This window comes from Ipomoea triloba, chromosome 4 (genome assembly GCF_003576645.1).
Source record: "Ipomoea triloba cultivar NCNSP0323 chromosome 4, ASM357664v1".
Lineage (NCBI taxonomy): Eukaryota > Viridiplantae > Streptophyta > Magnoliopsida > Solanales > Convolvulaceae > Ipomoea > Ipomoea triloba.
Window position 1 is genome coordinate 2,154,403 of NC_044919.1, and position 23,569 is coordinate 2,177,971.

Below are 23,569 nucleotides of genomic sequence, written 5' to 3' on the forward strand. Positions count from 1 at the left end.
TATGAGTTACAATGTAATCTCTGTTACAATGTAATCTCTGTAATTTGAGAGTCACTTTAGACCACAAGATTATTTGATTAAAAAATTAAATACAAGGGTTGCCATGAAAACGGATCCACTTTGCAATATGGACCTAAATCAAAATACACAATTTATATATTAAATGTTCACAATTTAAATTATGAATATTCAGTACATAAATTGTGTATTTTTTTTAATTCTGTTCACATTGCAATGTGGACTTGCAGAATAATTTGCCCGGCAAGAATATCTCAACAGGAATTTGTGTACCATCACTTGTCCTTCTTTGCTTCTACCTCCCAACAAGTTGTCTATTGTAAATTGCAAAAATGACATGGTGGCTTCTTCTTCGTTGAAATTCCAATTTTTTTATTCCCATATAATTTCTCCGCTAATAATAGGCTCTTTAATCTTGGTTTCCATATATCTCAATCTCTGCGGCTCTGCCCGATGATGGAAATCTATATGAATTGAGCGGCCTGGTGTTTTTGTGTTCATCATTCGCCCTTCGGCATCACTGTAAGCGTATGCCAGATTGCCAGTACCATCGCTTCTTCTTTGCTTCTCCCTCTCCTTTCATCGTCAATCTCTGCCTACTCTTTACGCTTTCCTTGTAAGGGCTACATCCTCCCATGGCAGGTCTGTTTCCTCTCGCCCTATCTGTATATGAGTGTATAAAGGATCTTATCACTTAAAAAAAAATTGTTTAATTTTTGTGGTTGCGCTCGAAATCTTGGAAATTTTATTTATAGTATATGTGTTTTTCTATTATATTTGCTTTGGAGTTTAGCTTGGTGAGTGATGATCTTGTTAATATATTGTTTTACCCACTACGGGTGTACTTTTCTACACCAGCTTTTTCTGTTTTTGGGTTGAATTTTAGGTTATACATCTAGTGTCTGCTGGTGGAAATGGGGTGACCATGTTTGTGTTTTGGATAGAAGCTAAACCAAATTAATGCATAAATTGTGGATTTTTTTTAGTTAGTTGCGTTTGGAATGATCGATGTGCTGTGAATGTTGTTGAAATCTTATAAAGGAATGATCTTGCTAAAGATTTTGATTCCCATTCCCAGTATTACCTCATAGTGGAATTGCAATTTAGATAGTTTCTGCAGAAGGGGGAAAATGAATCTACTTGTGCTACAGTTTATTGAAGATGCAAGTGTTGTTGTTGTTGTTTTTTTTTTTTTTGAGTTACCAGGAAACCTTAAGTCACTATACCAGGGTGTGCACTTTGTTTGTCATCCTAGGTAATAAATGACAACAAGGAGGTAAACCAGCATAGGTTGCCCCTTACCGGCTCAAACGGAAGGCGTTGTATGTTGAACTTGTAACATTGTAATTTCCAAGTCAATTGCCTGACCAACTTGGCTGGGTTGTTTCCCATTGTTTGTTTCATTTTAGCTCAATGTTGGGACTTGGGAGTTCAGCTTGTGTGTTTTCTATTGGTTTTGTTCATGCTAGTTTTCATTAATCTCTGTTGCATAGGTAAATGGGTGGAAATGCTTTTGCAGAATCTAATTCTGCTGCTTTATGATTTCCTGCTGAATTGGTTACCATCTGTCTTGATTTGTAGCAGATAATGAAACGCCAATTTTGGTGAAAGAAGATGATTCAAACACACATAACCCGCTTATGAAACTCAAACGCTTCGACTTTTGGCTGCTATTGGCTCTTAATGCGGTTTTCCTTCTAGTGGGTCAGGCGGCTGCTATTATTCTTGGAAGAATTTACTATGATAAAGGTGGAAATAGTAAATGGTTAGCCACTCTTGTCCAAACTGCTGGTTTCCCTATTCTTTTCATTCCTTATTTTCTTATCCCTTCTCCCAAAGAACTATCAGATTCATCAAACCGACCTCCACCCCCGCCTTCTATCATCAAAGTTACCGTTATCTATTTCTTTCTCGGTGCCCTCATTGCCGGGGATAACATGCTATATTCCATTGCATTGTTGTACCTCTCAGCCTCGACCTATTCCCTCATATGTGCAACACAGCTAGTCTTTAATGCAATATTTTCTTTCTTCATTAATAGTCAAAAATTTACATCGTTGATTTTCAACTCCGTGATTGCCCTTACATTATCTGCTGCTCTCCTTGCCATTAACGAGGACTCTGATAAGCCTCCGGGTGTCACTAGCTGGAAATATATTCTCGGAATTATAGCGGCTACTGTAGCTTCTGCACTGTACTCCCTCATACTTTCGCTGATGCAACTCTCGTTTCAGAAAGTTATAAAGAAAGAAACGTTTTCTGTGGTTCTGGAAATGCAAATATACACATCAGTCGTGGCCACTGGTATCTCCGTCATCGGGCTGTTTGCAAGCGGGGAATGGAGGACTCTGTCGGGAGAAATGCAGGCTTTCACCACAGGAAAAGCCGCCTATGTGCAGATTTTGGTATGGACAGCCGTGGGATGGCAGATTGCTGCAGTTGGCGTCGTGGGTTTAATTTTTGTGGTGTCCTCGCTGTTCTCCAATGTTATAAGCACGCTCTCGTTGGCCGTTACTCCCATTGCTTCGGTGATCATCCTGCACGACACGATGAATGGGGTCAAGATAATCGCCTTGCTAACAGCAACCTGGGGTTTTGGGAATTACATATATCAGAACTACCTGGATGATCTCAAGGCAAGAAAAAGACAAATTGCTTCTGCTGATACTGCAACTAATTGTTAGTCATCATTGGATAGATAGGTCAAAGAATGTAGAGAAATACTGCATAGGAGCTCATTGTTCTGAAATCCAACTTTTCTGAACAGTATATTTGGAAAGACTACATTTGAACTTGATGAGTAGAAGCAAAAGAAGCTTGTTGTCAGCATCAAGTTTCCAGTTTTGTTGAATACATGAATATATAAAGTTTATACTTCCATTCACATCATTTGATTTAGGCCAAGAAGGTGTTGACAACTTATCAGTTTGATTCTTGTCAACACCCTCAAAATCGACTCGATCAAGAGGGCATTGACAAGAATCGAACTCAGGAACTTAATTGACTCAAACTAAGAAGATTAATAGGTTGTTCTTCAACTTGGTTGGAGGCTCCAATTGCTTATTGCATCTATTCAAGTTGGTAGTGGGGATTAAATTAATTTAATTCATTGCATGATTAGGGGTGTCACAGTTGACTAAAACAGATTGTGAACTTAAAGATTAGTATAACAGAATTCAATAAGAAAATCAATTCTATAACGCAAAATTAATAAACACAACTTAACAAATTGGCCCTATAGAAATATCATGTCACACTATTTGGACGACTCACGACTTATTTTTTTAGTAATTCTTTTTTTCAAAAAATTTAAAATTAACCTGGTGTAAACGGAACCTATTGAATTGAATTTTTTTTTTAAAAAAAAAAAACTGACAAAAAGAAAATGTGATATACTAACTTGAATATATTCCTACAAACACATGCCGACAAGAATGAAGAATCCCTAACTTGAATATATTCCCATTCAAGTTGGCACCTTTACTCTTCACTGTGATTCCATTTTCATATCTCACAATCTCTGCTGCATCTTCACGCTTTCCTTGGACGGACTACATCCCTCCATGTCAGGTCTGTCTCCTCTCTCCTTCCCTATATATGACTGTATCACTTCTAATTGAGAATTGAGAAAGGATCTTTAGGGTTACGTTTTTAATTTTGTATGGATTGAATTCGAAATCTTGGAGAATTTTTTTTTTTTTTTTATTACATTGCTCTAGGGTTTAGCCTGGCAGAGTAATGATCTTGTTAATGTATTGCTTTTGGTAGTTCAGCTTGTGTATTTCTATTGGTGTTTGCTTATGCTAGCTAGTTTAGTTTTCATTGACCTCTATATTTTTTTAGTGACGAAAAAAACCTCCGGTCACTACTCGAGAGTGTGCACTGAGTAAACCTGACTTTGAAGAGGTCAACCAGGTTAGTCATAGTTGATCGGCTCAAGGTCAATAGGTAGCTCCAGTTGGGAGTTGAACTTGTAATTGTGTAGCTACTCCTCAACAGTCTGACTAACTTGGCTGGGTTGTTACCCGATTGATTTCTATATTGTATTGGTAGGCAGGTAAAAGTTCTTTTGTGGGATCTGATTCTGCTGCATATTTTTCATGATTTCCTGCTGAATTGTTTACCATCTGTGTTAATTCATAGCAGAAAATGAAACACCATTCTTGGTGAAAGAAGGTGGTGGTTCAGAAATGCAGCTCAAACGACGCTTCCACTTTTGGCTCCTATCAGCTCTTAATATTGTTTTCCTTCTTGCTGGTCAGGGGGGCGGTATTATTCTTGGAAGAATTTACTATGATAATGGTGGAAAAAGTAAATGGATGTCCACTCTTGTTCAATCAGCTGGTTTCCCTGTTCTTTTGATTCCTTATTTTCTTATACCGTTGCCCAAACAACACTCAGATTCATCTAACCAACCTCCGCCTCCGCCTCCGCCTCCTATGATCAAAGTTACGATTATCTATTTCTTACTTGGTGCCCTGACAGCCGGGGAGAATATGCTGTATTCTGTTGCTTTGTTGTACCTCTCGGCATCGACCTATTCCCTCATATGTGCAACGCAGCTAGCCTTTAATGCAGTTTTTTCTTTCTTCATTAATGGTCAAAAATTTACCACGTTGATTTTTAACTCCGTGATTGCCCTAACATTAGCTGCTTCTCTGCTAGCCATAAACGAGGACTCTGATAAGCCCTCGGGTGTCACTAGGTGGAAATATATGTTTGGAATTATAATTGCTACAGCAGATTCTGCGTTGTACTCCCTCATACTCTCACTGATGCAGCTTTCATTTCAGAAAGTTATAAAGAAAGAAACGTTTCATGTGGTTCTGGAGATGCAAATATTCGTATCTGTGGTGGCCGCTGGCATCTCCACCATCGGGCTGTTTGGTAGCGGGGAATGGAGGACTTTGTCGGGAGAAATGCACGCTTTCGCTGCAGGAAAAGTGGGATACGTGCAGGTGTTGGTATGGACGAGTTTAGGATGGCAGGTTTGTGCTGTTGGCGTCGTAGGTTTAATCTTTGTGGTGTCGTCGCTGTTCTGCAATGTTATCAGCACGCTCTCGTTGGCTGTTACTCCCGTCGCTTCGGTGATCGTCCTGCACGACAAGATGAATGGCGTCAAGATAATTGCGTTGCTAATGGCAATGTGGGGTTCTGGGAATTACATATATCAGAACTACCTGGATGATGATCTCAAGGCAAGAAAAACACATATTGCTTCTGCTGATACTGCAACTAATGGTTCATCTGGTAGTGGAGATGCTGTAGTGTATAGCTTTGTTTAACTCATTGTTTATTGTATCTATCTACTCAAGTTGTATATATCTATCCATCCATCTATTCAAGTTGGTAGTCCACCACAAATCCTGTTGGGACGGGGTGTGAGGCACCCGAAGCGGGAAATTTCGCCTTTTGCACTCAAGCTGGTAGTGGAGATCCTATAGTTGGCAAGGTGTGAAGGACGGGAGCACGGCTTGGGGGACCCACGGGCAAGGGGCAAAGGACCCCGGGGCGGGCTGGTAGTGGAGATCCTATAGTTGGCAAGGTGTGAAGGACGGGAGCACGGCTTGTGGGACCCACGGGCAAGGGGCAAAGGACCCCGGGGCGGGCCTTCGAGGTAGGACCCCGAGATCGGCAACCACTAGCAGCGCCGAAGCCTGTCTTCGGGCATGGGTCGATAGGCCTTGACTTGGTCTCACGGCCTATCTTATTTTTAGGAAGTTTGTTGGGATTTAGCTTTGTATAAATTAGCTTCATCTAGGCTAAGATATGATAATGTTCAAATCCATTACACGAAGCATTGTAATACTCTAGAATTAATCCATAAGAATATTACTACAATTCATTCGTTCATATTCTCTATTTCAGACTTAGTTAATTCGGACCGCTCGAATTAATTAATTCAATCATTTTTTTCCTTATAAGTTATAAACCATAGACCAACTTTTGCTTCACGTAACAAACTTTTTCTTCCTGTGTCATTTTCGAGTGCAAACTGAACTTTACATTTTTGAATAACCTCAAATTATGCAAAGCAAATAATCTGATAAAAAAGGCTTACCACTTTAGTAATATTTCCAAAATAGTATAACAGTAAATTTCAATTCAATTAATACATTATGTACGGAACAATTATGCCATTGATTCGGGTCCACCTTACAAGATAGACTCGGGTCAAAGTACACAATTTATATACTGAATGTTGAAAATTTAAATTGTAAACGTTTAGTATGTAAATTGTAATATTCAGTATATAAAAAATTGTAATATTCAGTATATAAAATTGTAAACATTCAGTATATAAAATTATAAACATACAATAAATAAATTGTGTATTTTTAAATTTGGGTTCACCTTGTCCGCTCCCACATTACAAGGTGGGCCCGGGTCCACAGAATAATTTGCCTTATGGCCTTACGTAGGAGGCGAGGCGGTTAATCAGCACTGAATGAACACTCTACACTGCACTGCAAGTTGGCTACTTGCCTCCTTAACTCTTCACTGTGATTCTTCTCCATCTCTGCCGCCTCTTTACGCTTTCCTTGTACGGACTACATCCCTCCTCCATGGCAGGTCTCTCTCTCCTCTCTCCCTCTATCTATATCAGTGTATCGCCTCGGATTGAGAAATGATCTTATTGGCTTTTCTTTTGTTTTGTTATATATTTATATATATATGGATTGAATTCGAAATTTTGGAGATTTTATCAATAGTATATGTTATATTTCTTTTGAGTTTAGGTTTAGGAGTGATAATCTTGTTAATACATTGCTTTAGCGACTAGAGGTTTAGATTGATACGAACTCAGAGCATAACTACAACACAACACAACACAAAAGTTAGTTTAGAAGTGTAGGTTTAACACAAAGATTATATATTTGCTGGATTCTTATCACTTCCTATTGGTGAAAAATATGATGATTAATGCATAAATTGTTGATAGTTTTGAGGTGGTTGCGTTTGGAATGATTATGTGTGCTGTGGATATCTTTAAGTTCATATGAAGTGCCGGAATGATCTTGCTCGAGAATTTGATTCCCATTCTCAATATTACCTCATAGTGAAAATGTGAAATTGCTTAGTTTTTGGGAAAAGGGGAAAAGAGGAATCTACTTGTTCAATGAGTATTGATGATGCAAGTTTTTTTTTTTTTTTTTTTTTTTTTTTTTTTTTTTAATTCATGCTGAATTGCTTACCATCTGTATTGTATTGATTCATAGCAGACAATGAAGGTTATTCAAATGGCAGGCACCCGAACCCTGTTATGAAGCGCAAACAGATGAACTTTTGGATCCTATTGGCTCTTAATGTGATTTTTCTTGTTGTGGGTCAGGCAGCTGCTATTATTCTTGGAAGAATTTACTATGATAATGGTGGAAATAGTAAATGGATGGCCACTCTTGTTCAAACAGCTGGTTTCCCTGTTCTTTTCATTCCTTATTTTCTTATTCCATCTCCCAAAGAACACACAGATTCACCAAACCAGCCTCCGCCTTCGCCTTCTATCATCAAAGTTACCGTAATCTATGTCTTGCTTGGGGTCATAATTGCCGGGGATAACATGCTATATTCCGTAGCACTGTTGTACCTCTCAGCCTCGACCTATTCCCTCATATGTGCAACGCAGCTAGTCTTTAATGCAATTTTTTCTTTCTTCATTAACAGTCAAAAGTTTACAGCATTGATTTTCAACTCTGTGATTGCCCTTACATTAGCTGCTTCTCTGCTTGCGATCAACGAGGACTCTGATAAGCCTCCAGGTGTCACTACGAGGAAATATATATTTGGAATTATAGCTGCTATTGTAGCTTCTGGACTGTACTCGCTCATACTTTCACTGATGCAGCTTTCATTTCAGAAAGTCATAAAGAAAGAAACGTTTTCTGTGGTTTTGGAAATGCAAATATTTACATCACTCGTGGCCTCGGGTGTCTCCACCATTGGACTGTTTGCAAGCGGGGAATGGAGGACTCTGTCGGGAGAAATGCAGGGTTTCGCTACAGGCAAAGCAGCCTATGTGCAGGTATTGGTATGGACAGCAGTGGGATGGCAGGTTTGTGCTGTTGGCGTCGTTGGTTTAATATTTGTGGTGTCGTCGCTATTCTCCAATGTTATCAGCACACTCTCTTTGGCGGTTACTCCCATCGCCTCGGTGATCATCTTGCACGACAAGATGAATGGTGTCAAGATGATTGCCTTGCTAATGGCAATTTGGGGTTTTGGAAATTACATATATCAGAACTACCTGGATGATCTCAAGGCAAGAAGAACACATTTTGCTTCTATTCATACTCCTAATGTTTCTTCTTGTTAGTCATCTTTGTTTAGGTCAAGCAATATAAAGTTACTGCATAGAAACTCATTGGTATCATCAAGCTTCCTGTTTTGTTGAATATTTGAAATATATACAATTTATACATGCTTAATTGACTGGAAAGCGTGTTGCTGCTACTTGAATGTGTGTTCTGACTTCTGAGTAAAGTCTGCATTGTGATCCTAGTCGGCAAAAGGATTACAAAGGGGTAAATCAAGCTAGATTGCACATAGTTGACCGGCTCGAACTAAGAAAGCTAATAGATGAGTCCCACCGAACTTAAAATTTTGTAGTTACCAAGTCAATTGTTTAATCAATTTAGTTGAGATTGCTCATATGGTTTATTTATTTGAATGTAAATGAGAATGATATCATGATATGATTAGTAGTAGATAGATAAACTTCATTTGGTTTATTGCTCATTTCTCTATCTGTTCTGGTAGTGGAGATGCTGTGTTGTATCTATCTGTACAAGTTGGTAGTGGGGATCTTGTAGTGTATATATTCATTGCTCATTTCATAGGTTAAGTTATCATTTTCAACTCACTGGCATGAAAATTTGACTCATGCCTTGTGATCTGGCTAGATATTTCTTCATCAATCTGTAAATTTAGTCTTTTTACCCCTAGAAATATACTCCGTAATAAAATAAACGTGGACCGCCTCATAAACATTTTGAAAAATAATAAATTTTGCCATGAAAAGAATGACTGATTGAGTAGAGCATGATTCTTATACTAAAAAAAAAAGTCGCAGGTTTGATTCTTGATAGCACGTTCTCATTCAAGCCCGTTGCACGGAATTGTAATATGTAATAACAATTAATTTATTACAGGAGATTTAACAATTTCTTTCTTTTACTATGATTTGTGGCATACTAAATACTACTGCAAATCAACAACCAAAATCAAGAACAAACCCAAAGGACAAGAAACCTGTGACAAATATGTTGCATCTCTAGTAATTTCTACAGCAAAACTAATAAGATGTTGCCATTTCTATGGTATAGATACTATACCTCATGCCTTTTTGAGAGAGATTGTCCAGAGAAGATCAGTGTCAGATTGCACTGTTACCACTGATTCTTGGACAATATTTGATGTGCTGACTAAACCTCCAAACCTCATTTCAGTATTATCTGAGAACACAAAATGACAAAACTCGGACTCTTCATTGTGGGTTTGCACTAAAGGGAACAGTGGCAAAAGGTCTTGTCTTAAGCATACTCATTGCTCACCTAGATTCCACTTGAGCCCAGTGGTTGTGGTGCTCCCGGAAGGCGATCCAATGGGAATGAGGCCGCAGTGTGGGCCTTCGACAGAGTGGTGGATATGGATCTCGTGATGATGGGTTTTTGGAAGAAGTTGGACGAGGCAATCATCGGACAGGAGAATTATTCGCGTGGTTGCGAAATGACAGAGGGCGTTGATGTTTCCCATCTCATGATCAAACCTTCCACCAAGTGCTCCAACAACAAGAATGCATAACTACAGTGACATAGAAATCGAGATCAATGCTACAGTTAACTTGATGTCGATAAATCGCTCAAAAGAGACACTTTTGTTCCATGGATGTAAAATATAAAGTTGCATCTGAACAACAAACATTCTACCAATCCTAAAAAGGATCAAAGGTAGGTGGAGGGAAACTAATCGATTAATTCGAAGAAAAGATTGATTTCTCTGTTGTCTAGTATACATAGCATTAGGGTTTCTGTTATGGCTATAGATTATGGAACTTAAGAGAGACTGAACTTACATTCGGGGTTTCCAGTTCAGGTAAGTCGCGAATGTAAGCAATGCATTTATGCATATCAGTGGTGTCCTGATCATGAGATTCATCAACAACCTTCGATCCCTGCATCGACTCAGAAAACTCCGCATCATCAACATGAACAAAAGGTAGAAAGCATTACGGAAATCTTGGATATTGCCTAAGACAGATAAACACATCTATGGTCCTATGCAACAAACAATGTGCCAGAAGAGTAACTCTGCAAGCTTACAAGGCCAGTATAAAACTCTTGAACTTCACTTCGGATCGAGTCCAGATCCCCTTTTATGACATCAGGTGTGTACCTGCAACGAAGGCTGTGATCTAGTGCAAATGCAAAATGCACTAAGAAACAAGAAAGCTACAATAAAGAAAAAGGCATCAAAGTCTATGGTTTCTGGGGAATTTGGGGCCTAGTTTGGATACCCAAATATGGGCTAAACACTTTCAACAGAGGTCAACAAACAGCTAGAAGCCAAAAGCATCTCCAGTAGACATATTTCTCTCTTTGATTCCATTGCCAATAAAGCCAAAAAAACACGTGAAAAGCAAGACTCTAAAAGCACACAAGTGCAATATGCATAAAGATCTTACTGGGAGGCTATTTGGTCAACTCACGTCTCGCGATTTACCTCTCCCAACAACTCTGCCCACACAAGTGCAATATGCATAAAGATCTTACTGGGACAACTCGCGATTTACCTCTCCCAACGATTCTGCCCAAACAAGTGCAATATGCATAAAGATATGACTGGGAGGCTATTTGGACAACTCGCGATTTACCTCCCAACGACTCTTGGGCAGAGACTCTGAGGCTTAGGACTAGTCTAGTCCAGCATAAGCTAGACACAAAAAAAAAAAAAAAGATCATGTTTCTTGTAGTCTGGTCTCTATCTCCTTAGCACATATAAAGCACACATGACAACAAATTCAAGTTAACATCACCAAGAAAATGGCTGACTTTAAACTCCAAACACTCGGAATTGTACTAAAAGTGGTATAAATCGCATTATATTGAGCAAAAAAGCCAAACCTTTTACGAACATCAGAGGCATCTTCATCGGGAAACAACTGCGGCAATTCATCAAACACCCTATTTGCACCCCCGTCAGCGCAAACACGAAGCCGAGCTGCGCCACACAACAACAATCCACGACGCCATGCTCAGAAAAAAACCGCAACCTTGAACACAAGAACGCGCAATTGCACGTAGTAGCAGAGGATAAAGCAGAAGGAGAAGAGAAAAATTACCGTGCTTCCATAACAAATGAGTGAATCGAGGGAGGCTTTGGTTGAGGACGACAAGCGCGTACGTGGGAGCAGGGCCGTTGTCGGCGGCGGCGGGAACGGTCGGGAGGAGGAAGGAGGATGAATGAGTCATTAGCCCCATTTGCACGGTTTCGCCGGAGCAGTTAAACCGCTAGTCGCCGGAGAAAATGGGTTAAGGGAGGTGGAAACACAACATTAAAATGGCGGTTGGGTCGTTAGTCAACGACAAAATTATCATTGTTTCTGATAAACAATCAAAACCGTGTCGGCCAGACAATTCCGAGGAAGATAAAAGTGCGTTAAAATTGTGGAACACCGCCGGCCGGCCGCCATTGACTCCATAGACATACACAGTTACTTACACACTACAATATCCCCATTCCCCAAACACAGCATGTGGTTTCCAAGAATTGTTGCTGGGAAAATCTGAAATTGATAACCGAAAAGATTTTTTTTTTATTTATTTTTTTAGAAACAAAAACAATTCATTAGTTCAAGTCAAAACATTCGTTAAGTACTTAAGTTAGTATTCAACGTCGGTTGGGTTGGTTGTGTTCAGCCTCACCCAATTTGAAGCGTCAAATAATTAATATCCACCTATTCATATATTATCTCAATTGATTCACGTTTGTCCTACTATCTACCTACTTGGATCCAAGCTAAATCCATATGTCACACGCAATAATTGACTTTCAATTGGTTTGAATTATTGGTTGCTGGTGGATGCTTGGATGGGTAGAATAACTAAAATTAGTGAGTTTTATATAAAAGAGATGAGTTCGAGCCTCAGTAGAGATATTATTGACTCTTTGTAAATTAAACTCTCTAGTTGAGCCATATTAACTCTTTGCATTTTATTACAATGTAATATGATATTAAAAGAAAAAATCGTTGAGGACAAAATAGGGCTAGTAAAAAACATTTGGGCCATATTATCCAACATTCAAACGATCCAATTGGATCCCCGGCCTGCTTCAATCTAAATCCGGGTCCATTTAGTTGGATGATTGACCCATTAACTGATCCGATTATTCATTTATTGCATATATCATTTTCAAAATTATTTGAATAGATATATAGTATTAGGTATATGTTTTTTTGGATCAAAAGGAGGGGAGAGATTTCAGACAAAATCAAAACTATGCAATGCAAGGGAGTCCTCTAGACCGAGGAACACCAATGAGGATGTCTTACACTAGTCTTATGATCAATGAGGATGTCTTGATATGGGGCAGAGAGAATTTGTTAAACGTCTGAAATCTCTATTCATATTAAATAATAAAATAAAAATTTTACTCACTGTAACAATGTGCTATGTCTCATCATTTTTTATTTTTTTTTGGCATCCCCACTTAACTCTAAGGTCGTGGGCTAGTATTAAGCTGATTTTATATGTTTACAGAATAATTCAAATTTAATTAATCATAAAATGCAAAGTAATGTTACGTTGCTTATATTGGTAAGGTGCCAAAGATCGCATTAGTATGTGATTCTAAGAATATGTTTGAATCACTACAAATTAGAATTGAATCTATAACGTCGCCTACTAATTCAACAAGCTCGTCTAAGCTTCATCAATACATATAATCGGAATACTTTTTATTGCTTTCCATACATAATATTGATGAGTTCCTAGTGAGCTAAACCCCATCTAACATAACATATTATGATTAACAAACTATCATATTAATTAAAATATGTCACACTAAATAAAATTTATCCCACTCATATAATATCAATGTTGGAACATATTTGGTGGACATGGCAGATGTGAATTGATGGAGTGTACTAACAAGACCTGCGATAGATGTTTTGGGCACCTTTGTGTTTCCCATTTCCCACATATTATTAGCTCCTAATAAATGTAATTACCCACTAATCAAATGACACAAATCCGGAAAAAATGTGGGGGTGTTGGGAGATGAAGGTGTCAATTTTGTTTTTCGTTTTTAACATTTTGGGGAGATTAAGGATATAGTTCGTTAGTAATCTTGAAATCCTCTTAATCACTTCTTTCTTCTGAACAAATATTACCCAAACTGGTCCCAGTTTTGTTCCTTCCAAACAATCAATCCCTAATTGATATAGATAATCAAGGTTTAATCATGGCATCTTTTCACTAATTTTACGGCTAAAAGCCGAAAGCCACTCGTTAATTATTGTTATTAGAGTTAATTTCAAAAGGTCCCTCAACTATCTATGTTTTATAATTTTTATTTGTGATTTTTAATTTGATTTTAAGCGATGAAATTCAAATTGTCAATTTTGTTTCAAATTTGGGCTTCTATTAATAAATCTGTTTGGGATGTTTTAATTATGACGGCAAAAAATGCATAGGGTGTATATAGATGATATTTCGAGGGTTTCTTCAAACTTAATTAGAAGTCTAGGTTTTGGTCTTGATATGAAGAGAGAGAAAAAAAAAAAAANAAAAAAAAAAAAAAAAAAAAAAAAAAAAAAAAAAAAAAAAAAAAGCTCGATCTACACTTCTATCCCTTATAATTGATGGTTTGATTGTTTCTAAACAATTTTTTTTAACGAATGATACAATTTTGGACAAAATTAATAATTCGAAGACACTAATTATGCTTAAATTGAAAGTAAGAAATACAAATTAGAAAATACCAATAATTAAGTAACCATTTCTAGAATTAATTCTTATTATTGTTAAAAAAAAAAAAAAAAAAAAAAAAAAAAAAAAAACCGAAAACCCACCTGTTGTCATGGTGACATTTTATTGTTTGTCAAAAGTCTAATCATAGTTCCTTCCAATTGTCTTTTTCTTTTTATTTCTTGCATGTCTAACTCAACATGTTTGAACATTTTTATTGTTTTAGGGTTATGTATTAGTAATGGGTGTCTTGTTACCAAATAAATACCTTAATTAAGAGCACATATTAAAGTTGTACTTTCTATATCCACAAATAACCATTATATAAAAAATGAATTCAGAAAAATATATTTAATCAAATAATTAAATTTACTCTTATAAATGTTATTTTTTTAATTTAGTGGTTTAGGATAGTTGGTGAATGAACTATTGATATAATTGAAAAGTTGAATATCGACTTTTGTATGTGTGCGTCATGCATGCATGCCTTAGTCTCTTAGAATCTCATATTTGTGTCACATTGGTGGACATGGTTTGAGAATTTTTAACTTGGTCTTCATGTGTATTATATTCCTTGAATTAAGTGGATTATGGTCGCTCTAGATTCCTCGATGGATGTAAAAGAAAAAAAGTCAAACATTATATATTTTTATACTAAAGCTATTATATTGCATAGAAATAATACTCAAATAGGTTTTCGAAATACACAAAATTTAAATAATTGAATCATCTATGATCTAAGAAAAAAATGCAATTGGATCAAAGAGAAAGGGGCCTTGTTTTGTTTTGTTTTTTTTTTTTTTTTTTTTAGTTTTTTTTTAAATTTTTTTTTAACTTTTTTAATTTTTTTAATTTTTTTTTTTTTTACAATGATTTAGAAATATTTAAATAAAGTTTAAATGGGTTAACCGCCACATTTGAAAATATGTCAATTTGATTTAATTACTTGAGTATGGATTGTATAGAAACGGAATTGTAGTTGTTTTGAATGAATGATTTAATTGTAATCTTTTTTATAATTCGATGACTTATTTGATCCTTATTCGCATATGGTTGGTTTTGTAAGAAATTTTTTTTTTTGGGTAGGGAAATAATAATAAGCAAGTGATAATATAATAGGGCAGTGATAGAGCGCAATCACCGTTAGATATGATGACCAATTGACCACAATGATGAATTAAAATAATCAAAGAGCTGAGAATTATTGTGGCCATCTGATTCAATAATGGATAAATGGAAAAGGGATCCGACAAGGCACCCACTTGTGAAAACGTAAGACCCAAGAATCTTTCATGCCTCTACTCTCGCTATGTTCCTTTCAATGTTAAAAGTGCTTGCTTCATGGTAACATGCAAACCTAGGTTTAGTCCTTTCAATTTAATTCTAACTACAAATCAACACCGGCATTGATAATATGATATAGAATCATATATAGATATGGCAATAACGTGGGTGGAGCGGGGTGGAAAATATGCTCGTTATTCATGTCTTCAAGATTCCGTCTTGTTAGGAAATAGAAAATTCTCTCCATCCCTGTTTCTTTCGAGAAGTTTGTAAGGACGAAGAATTTGACATCGATAAACCTAGCTTATACTCAAACTAGTAGTTAATTAGTACAACTTTTTAATATATGAGTAAAAAAACTAAGCCCTTATTTGGTAACATAGTTAGCTTATCAATCAATTTTGACTTGCTTGAACACTTTTACATGTTTGACTTGGTTAAACCGCCAATATGAGTGTTTGATTAATTAGCTTTTTGTAACAACTTATTGCTCTAAAATGCTAAAATTCAAAAAGCTACTTAAAACAATTTGTTCGACCAACTTTTTGAAAAAGTCATTTTGCATTTAATTAGATACTAGCTAATAGTTAATTTGTCAAACATCTTTCTACAATCAACTAATACTATCAACTAGTCAAAGTCACAAACCAAATCATCTAACAGTTATTTGTCAAACACTCCTTAAATATTTTATTTAAATATTAATTTATATATATATATATATATATATATATATATATATATATATATATATCATTAACTAATGTACTGGGAAGGGGTAGATCCCTAATTATATATTTATAGTGGAAGGCAAATCCCTCCAAGTTAGTTGAGCAATTATCTTGTGTGGGAGTTATTCATTGGCCTTCTCCATTTGACTCGGTTACTTATAGTCAACCTATGTTGCTAGTAGCTAAAGTCACAAAGGTAAGCCATAACACAACTTTGAGTAGCGGCTTTAATTATTCCAAGATAATAGCAATAAGGAAAGATACCCAATCTTATAAAAATGAAAATCAACTTTTATAATAAATCTATACTATATATAAAAACAATTTCCTCCTCCAAAATTCCCCCCCCCCCCCCAAAACTTAGGGGTATTTTGGTAAAATCATTTATTTTATTTATTTATTATTTTATTATTTTATTAATTATCCATCCTATAATATTATTATGGTAATATATGATAATGATAATATGATAATATGGTAATATTGTTAATATTAATGGTGATGGGTGATTGGTGATATATAATTGATAATTGATAATATGGTATATGGTATTATTCTTAATATTAATATATTAATATATAATATATTAATATATACTAATATTAATTAATTAATTGGTGATTATTTTAAAAAAGAATAATTAATTGGTGATTGGTGATTAGTGATATGGTAATATTGTTATATATTAATATATATATATATATATATATATATATATATATATATATATATATTAATATTAATTAATTAATTGGTGATTGGTGATTAGTGATATGATAATCTATATCTATATCTATATATCTATATATATTTATATAATTGACATGTAATTAACTATATTAGAATGAAAAATTATATAATATTGTAGTAAAATTTTTACATGTCAATCATCTATATTTACATAAAATTAAAATTAATTATACTTTCCTTTTGAAAAATCTTCCATATTATGTTTATCCTCCACTATATAATGATGAGAAATGACTCTTCTCTCACAACATACCAATATCTGTGCTCTCACTATTAGTTAGAGATCTATAATCTGTAATTCTACGAAGTCGAAGATCGAACTTTAACACACGTAGAATTGTTATGGTATGCGGTATGATTTAATTTTTAGTTGATTCATTCTGCATGTTGGAGATCCTTATGGTGTAGTATGCATTCCATAGAATATTTTGTAGTACTGTGATTTAGTTTGATTTTAACAGCTCAATATGCTTTAATTTTTGCTGATAAGGTTTCAAGTAGCTAGGCCAATTTTGCCATGGGCGTATCACGTATGTAAAATTACAATTTTCAGAGTGATTGTAGTGAACAATCAAATGTTTTCTATAATTATATATTTTAATCACATTACTTTGATTGATAATTTCTAATGGAAAAACATTGTATTGTAACTTTGTATTACAAGATTTTGAATGATAATACCTTATTTAACTATCCATCTTTTTAGTTGTATTGTGCAAAATAACTAGCAATCTACGGATGCTCATCTATATATTGTAGAATTTGCAATCTTGATCTTCCCCATTTACGGATGTTTATGTAATTTGGTAAAAATGGTGGTTACTATACTTGAATAAATCCTCAATTATTCATTCCAATTGTTCGTTTTACCATTCCAATTCTTCATTTTATAAAAAATGGTGCATTAGAAGCTAAACATGGGTCATTGTATCATTGATTGTTGATTCCAATTATTATTAATCTTTATCATTAATTGCACAATACTAATTCACACTTATTAGTTAAAAAATGGTGATTACTATACTTGAATAAATGAAATAATAATATTAAATTTTGTAGCCTCGATTTAAAATCTATTATGTTAATATAATAATAATAATAATAATAATAATATAATATAATATAATATAATATAATACTCCGTAGTAATAATAATCTAAAATTCTTAATATAATTTTCCTAATAATAATAATAATATAATAATAATCCATAACTCTTAATATAAGTTTGTAACTAAATTTTCCTATTAAATCTGTTTATAAAGGTAATTATAAATATAGAATTGAGAAATTCCTATGATAATTTATTTAATTGATATTATTCCTAATATATTTTATCTAAAAGGCTTCCTTCCTTTTTTATAACATTGTTCCATATGTTAATCCGTTTAATATGCTAATCTATATAGGTAATTACCATATACTATTTACCATCTAAATAATCCGTGGTAATTATACTATATTTAACATCTAAATTTATTATGGTCATTAAACATAGAGATTTCATTCTTACGATAATTTTATATATTTTTACTTCAGATAATGTCAATTACCCGTGCATTTCATTTGATTACTTTTGAATAAAATCTTAAAAATTATGACAACTAATGAATTAATATTGTTGTTCGTAATATAAATTTTATCAAATCAGTTAACGAAATTGATAATACACATATTACATCCATAATTAGAGGAGATTAACAAAATTATGATAATTATTTCAATTCACGTATTATTATGCTAATTCAAATATTATTACGTCCATACAATTATGTAAATTATTTCAATTCACAGATTATTACACATATAAAATTATGCTAATGGTTACTTTGGAATAAAATCTTAATAATTATGGTCATTGAGAAATTAGTTCAAACATTATACTTTTATTAAACGGTTTTTTATACTTGCCGTAATTTTATCTAATCAATTAAAGAAATTAATGGGACACATATTACGGACATAATTAAAGAAAATTAAACATACACATATATATTACGGATAAAATTAAAGAAAATTAAACATACACATATTACGTCCATAATTAAACGAAATTAAAATATACATTATTTTTTAATTATAATATATACTCCTTAATTACCATACTTATTTATAATACATGGACGTCATAATTAGCATAATACTAATTTATACTATATATAAAAACATAAGAATAGTAAAGGCATATTTTAAATTTTTTTTGAGTTCTACTGACTCTGTTAACATATTTTAAATTTTAAACAATAGTAAAGGTAAATTAAAAATAGAATGAAAATATTTCAATNATATATATATATATATATATATATATATATATATATATATATATATTAATATTAATTAATTAATTGGTGATTGGTGATTAGTGATATGATAATCTATATCTATATCTATATATCTATATATATTTATATAATTGACATGTAATTAACTATATTAGAATGAAAAAATTATATAATATTGTAGTAAAATTTTTACATGTCAATCATCTATATTTACATAAAATTAAAATTAATTATACTTTCCTTTTGAAAAATCTTCCATATTATGTTTATCCTCCACTATATAATGATGAGAAATGACTCTTCTCTCACAACATACCAATATCTGTGCTCTCACTATTAGTTAGAGATCTATAATCTGTAATTCTACGAAGTCGAAGATCGAACTTTAACACACGTAGAATTGTTATGGTATGCGGTATGATTTAATTTTTAGTTGATTCATTCTGCATGTTGGAGATCCTTATGGTGTAGTATGCATTCCATAGAATATTTTGTAGTACTGTGATTTAGTTTGATTTTAACAGCTCAATATGCTTTAATTTTTGCTGATAAGGTTTCAAGTAGCTAGGCCAATTTTGCCATGGGCGTATCACGTATGTAAAATTACAATTTTCAGAGTGATTGTAGTGAACAATCAAATGTTTTCTATAATTATATATTTTAATCACATTACTTTGATTGATAATTTCTAATGGAAAAACATTGTATTGTAACTTTGTATTACAAGATTTTGAATGATAATACCTTATTTAACTATCCATCTTTTTAGTTGTATTGTGCAAAATAACTAGCAATCTACGGATGCTCATCTATATATTGTAGAATTTGCAATCTTGATCTTCCCCATTTACGGATGTTTATGTAATTTGGTAAAAATGGTGGTTACTATACTTGAATAAATCCTCAATTATTCATTCCAATTGTTCGTTTTACCATTCCAATTCTTCATTTTATAAAAAATGGTGCATTAGAAGCTAAACATGGGTCATTGTATCATTGATTGTTGATTCCAATTATTATTAATCTTTATCATTAATTGCACAATACTAATTCACACTTATTAGTTAAAAAATGGTGATTACTATACTTGAATAAATGAAATAATAATATTAAATTTTGTAGCCTCGATTTAAAATCTATTATGTTAATATAATAATAATAATAATAATAATAATATAATATAATATAATATAATATAATACTCCGTAGTAATAATAATCTAAAATTCTTAATATAATTTTCCTAATAATAATAATAATATAATAATAATCCATAACTCTTAATATAAGTTTGTAACTAAATTTTCCTATTAAATCTGTTTATAAAGGTAATTATAAATATAGAATTGAGAAATTCCTATGATAATTTATTTAATTGATATTATTCCTAATATATTTTATCTAAAAGGCTTCCTTCCTTTTTTATAACATTGTTCCATATGTTAATCCGTTTAATATGCTAATCTATATAGGTAATTACCATATACTATTTACCATCTAAATAATCCGTGGTAATTATACTATATTTAACATCTAAATTTATTATGGTCATTAAACATAGAGATTTCATTCTTACGATAATTTTATATATTTTTACTTCAGATAATGTCAATTACCCGTGCATTTCATTTGATTACTTTTGAATAAAATCTTAAAAATTATGACAACTAATGAATTAATATTGTTGTTCGTAATATAAATTTTATCAAATCAGTTAACGAAATTGATAATACACATATTACATCCATAATTAGAGGAGATTAACAAAATTATGATAATTATTTCAATTCACGTATTATTATGCTAATTCAAATATTATTACGTCCATACAATTATGTAAATTATTTCAATTCACAGATTATTACACATATAAAATTATGCTAATGGTTACTTTGGAATAAAATCTTAATAATTATGGTCATTGAGAAATTAGTTCAAACATTATACTTTTATTAAACGGTTTTTTATACTTGCCGTAATTTTATCTAATCAATTAAAGAAATTAATGGGACACATATTACGGACATAATTAAAGAAAATTAAACATACACATATATATTACGGATAAAATTAAAGAAAATTAAACATACACATATTACGTCCATAATTAAACGAAATTAAAATATACATTATTTTTTAATTATAATATATACTCCTTAATTACCATACTTATTTATAATACATGGACGTCATAATTAGCATAATACTAATTTATACTATATATAAAAACATAAGAATAGTAAAGGCATATTTTAAATTTTTTTTGAGTTCTACTGACTCTGTTAACATATTTTAAATTTTAAACAATAGTAAAGGTAAATTAAAAATAGAATGAAAATATTTCAATAATAATATTCTACATCATTAATTAAAAATAGAACAGAAATTAGGTAAAAATACCAGTGGATCTATTATTTTAATTGACTAATTAACTGAAAATAAAAAAAAATCGACTAAAAATGAATCTGATGTTACTAATTGATTGAATATATAAAAGGAAATGAATATTAATAATTGACTGTAAATAAAAAAAATTCATAATTAACTAAAATGAAAAAGGAAATGGTCATATCATTGCAATTTAATTAAAAAAAAAAAAAGAAAACATTCTACATCATAAATAATAAAGGCATATTATAAACAATATTAAAGATAAATTAAAAAAAGGAACGGAAATATTTCAATAATAATATTCTACATCATCAATTAAAAATGGAACGAAAATTAGGTAAATATTACTACGTAATTCTTTTCATTTTTCCTAGATAAGGTTGTCTGATATTAATTTACACATAACAATCGGCACTAATAATTAAAAAAAAAATTGAAAAAATAGAAGAACTGTCGGAGACGTCTGTTTTTTTTTAATTTTATTATTATTATTATTATTATTTAATTTTTTTAATTAAAATTATTTAAAAAGTTTATTTTAAAATTAGTAACCACCATGTCATCACAATTGTAGGTAAACAGGTCAATTTGGACTTTTTTTTTTTTGAAAACATGTCAATTTGTACTTAATTGCATGAGTTTATATAGTTCAGGAATCCAATTGCATTCTTTTTTTAGTTCGATGGCCTAATTGCAGTTTTATATGTAGTTCAGTGGTTTATTTGAGCATTATTCCGAGAAAAATGATATTACTAATTGATTTAAAATATAAAAAGATCGTAATCTATATTCTATACTATATATAAAAGTAAAATTCTCTTATTTCATTCACCGCCTAAACTTTTGTAGTCAATTAATGAAATATTTTATTGGTCAAATAATTAATAAAGCTTATTTGTTAAGAAAATGTAAAATAGAAATTAACTAATATCTATAAATTGATAATATGTATACTCACGTATCAACAGTATTAATAAAAGTAAAATCATTTATCGGGAAAAGAAAATAATATTACTAATTGACTGAAAATTATTTAAAAACTTTAATAGTTAATTATACTTTCCTTTTGAAAACTCTAAGTTATTTAAACTTTAAAAAAATTAATTGAACATGGGTTGTTAGAATTTTATAATAATCAAAATTAATTCATTCAAATATGGAGGAGGAAGATAAAACTAAATGCAATATGGGGAAAATGAATATACTTAAAGTATAAAAGTATAATTACACATATATTAGTGTAATTGACTAATAATAATTGCCTAAGAATTATTATGATAATTAAGTTAAGCATTGGTCGTTGAATTTATTTTTATAATAATTACAATTAATTTATTTCTCATTTTCTCATATTTATTTTAGTAATAATATAATTATATAAGTCATAATATAATTATATAAGTCATACGTAGTATTACTTATAGATCTTTTAAAGATAAATTTTAGACAAACAAGTCATATATTATTCAATTAATTGAGTAATATTTTTGTACTAATCTTATAATCAAATAAATGTACACGTTCAATATTAGAATTTTTTATAATTTCATCTTTATTTTTATTATCTCAATATATAATAAAAAAAATTTATTCACGTCCGGGTAATTAGACAATTATTTGTTCTAATTCAAAGGAAAACATCAGAAAACATAATCGATCCAATCAATTTCATCAATTGCGCTATATAATATTCGATGTTATAATATATATAATTGTATATTGATCCAAATATTCTTTAAATATTATAACAAATCCATTCTGTGCAACGCACGAGCGAAAATACTATGTTCATATTAAATTAATTAATTGTAAGAAGATATAAATGAAGGAATGGACCACAAAAAATCATAAAGACTTTTCATTACTATTCAAAATAAATGTTCCGGTGATTAATGCAACTACCATCACCAAAACTTCTAAGTTAATTAATGCATTAATTATTCTTGTATTTTCAACCATGTCTCTTTTTTACGTTAAAACATTTTACAATATCCTATATTATATATTGTATTTTTGTGTATATATCATTTAAAATCACTACTTGGTTTGTCAGAACGTATTACAAAAAATAGTGGTGGAGCATGATTATCCAACATAAATGATATGATTTATGAGTTAGATTTTTGCTAATATTTTTTCAGAAAA

At 31.9% G+C, this 23,569-nt stretch overlaps 4 protein-coding genes across 7 annotated transcripts; 3 read left to right on the forward strand and 1 right to left on the reverse strand.

Annotated features, from left to right (window-relative positions):
• The first annotated feature begins 316 nt into the window (after positions 1 to 316).
• LOC116017913 (probable purine permease 11) lies at positions 317 to 2,902 on the forward strand. 2 transcript variants are annotated; one of them, XM_031258582.1, is made up of 2 exons: positions 317 to 660; positions 1,600 to 2,902. In XM_031258582.1, the coding sequence occupies exons 1-2, from the start codon at positions 654 to 656 to the stop codon at positions 2,700 to 2,702; spliced, it is 1,110 nt and encodes a 369-aa protein (XP_031114442.1). In that variant the 5' UTR covers positions 317 to 653; the 3' UTR covers positions 2,703 to 2,902. The 2 variants fall into 2 exon arrangements, with proteins under 2 accessions (XP_031114442.1, XP_031114443.1); XM_031258583.1 differs by having other exon boundaries at positions 319 to 660; positions 1,603 to 2,902.
• A 549-nt stretch (positions 2,903 to 3,451) lies between these two features.
• LOC116016922 (probable purine permease 11) lies at positions 3,452 to 5,878 on the forward strand. Of its 2 annotated transcripts, none has more exons than XM_031257381.1 (2): positions 3,452 to 3,588; positions 4,165 to 5,878. In XM_031257381.1, exons 1-2 carry the CDS (start codon positions 3,582 to 3,584, stop codon positions 5,301 to 5,303), a joined length of 1,146 nt encoding a protein of 381 aa, XP_031113241.1. In that variant the 5' UTR covers positions 3,452 to 3,581; the 3' UTR covers positions 5,304 to 5,878. The 2 variants fall into 2 exon arrangements, with proteins under 2 accessions (XP_031113241.1, XP_031113242.1); XM_031257382.1 differs by lacking the exon at positions 3,452 to 3,588 and adding an exon at positions 3,622 to 4,075.
• Positions 5,879 to 6,467: 589 nt separating this feature from the next.
• LOC116015464 (probable purine permease 11) lies at positions 6,468 to 8,455 on the forward strand. 2 transcript variants are annotated; one of them, XM_031255537.1, is made up of 2 exons: positions 6,468 to 6,591; positions 7,242 to 8,455. In XM_031255537.1, the coding sequence occupies exons 1-2, from the start codon at positions 6,585 to 6,587 to the stop codon at positions 8,330 to 8,332; spliced, it is 1,098 nt and encodes a 365-aa protein (XP_031111397.1). In that variant the 5' UTR covers positions 6,468 to 6,584; the 3' UTR covers positions 8,333 to 8,455. The 2 variants fall into 2 exon arrangements, with proteins under 2 accessions (XP_031111397.1, XP_031111396.1); XM_031255536.1 differs by having other exon boundaries at positions 6,476 to 6,591; positions 7,239 to 8,455.
• A 634-nt stretch (positions 8,456 to 9,089) lies between these two features.
• On the reverse strand, positions 9,090 to 11,845 carry LOC116015058 (thiamine pyrophosphokinase 1-like). The gene is made up of 6 exons (XM_031255056.1): positions 11,357 to 11,845; positions 11,139 to 11,235; positions 10,338 to 10,410; positions 10,091 to 10,189; positions 9,570 to 9,819; positions 9,090 to 9,470 (listed from the first exon to the last, which is right to left on the reverse strand). Exons 1-6 carry the CDS (start codon positions 11,493 to 11,495, stop codon positions 9,352 to 9,354), a joined length of 777 nt encoding a protein of 258 aa, XP_031110916.1. The 5' UTR covers positions 11,496 to 11,845; the 3' UTR covers positions 9,090 to 9,351.
• Positions 11,846 to 23,569: the final 11,724 nt, after the last annotated feature.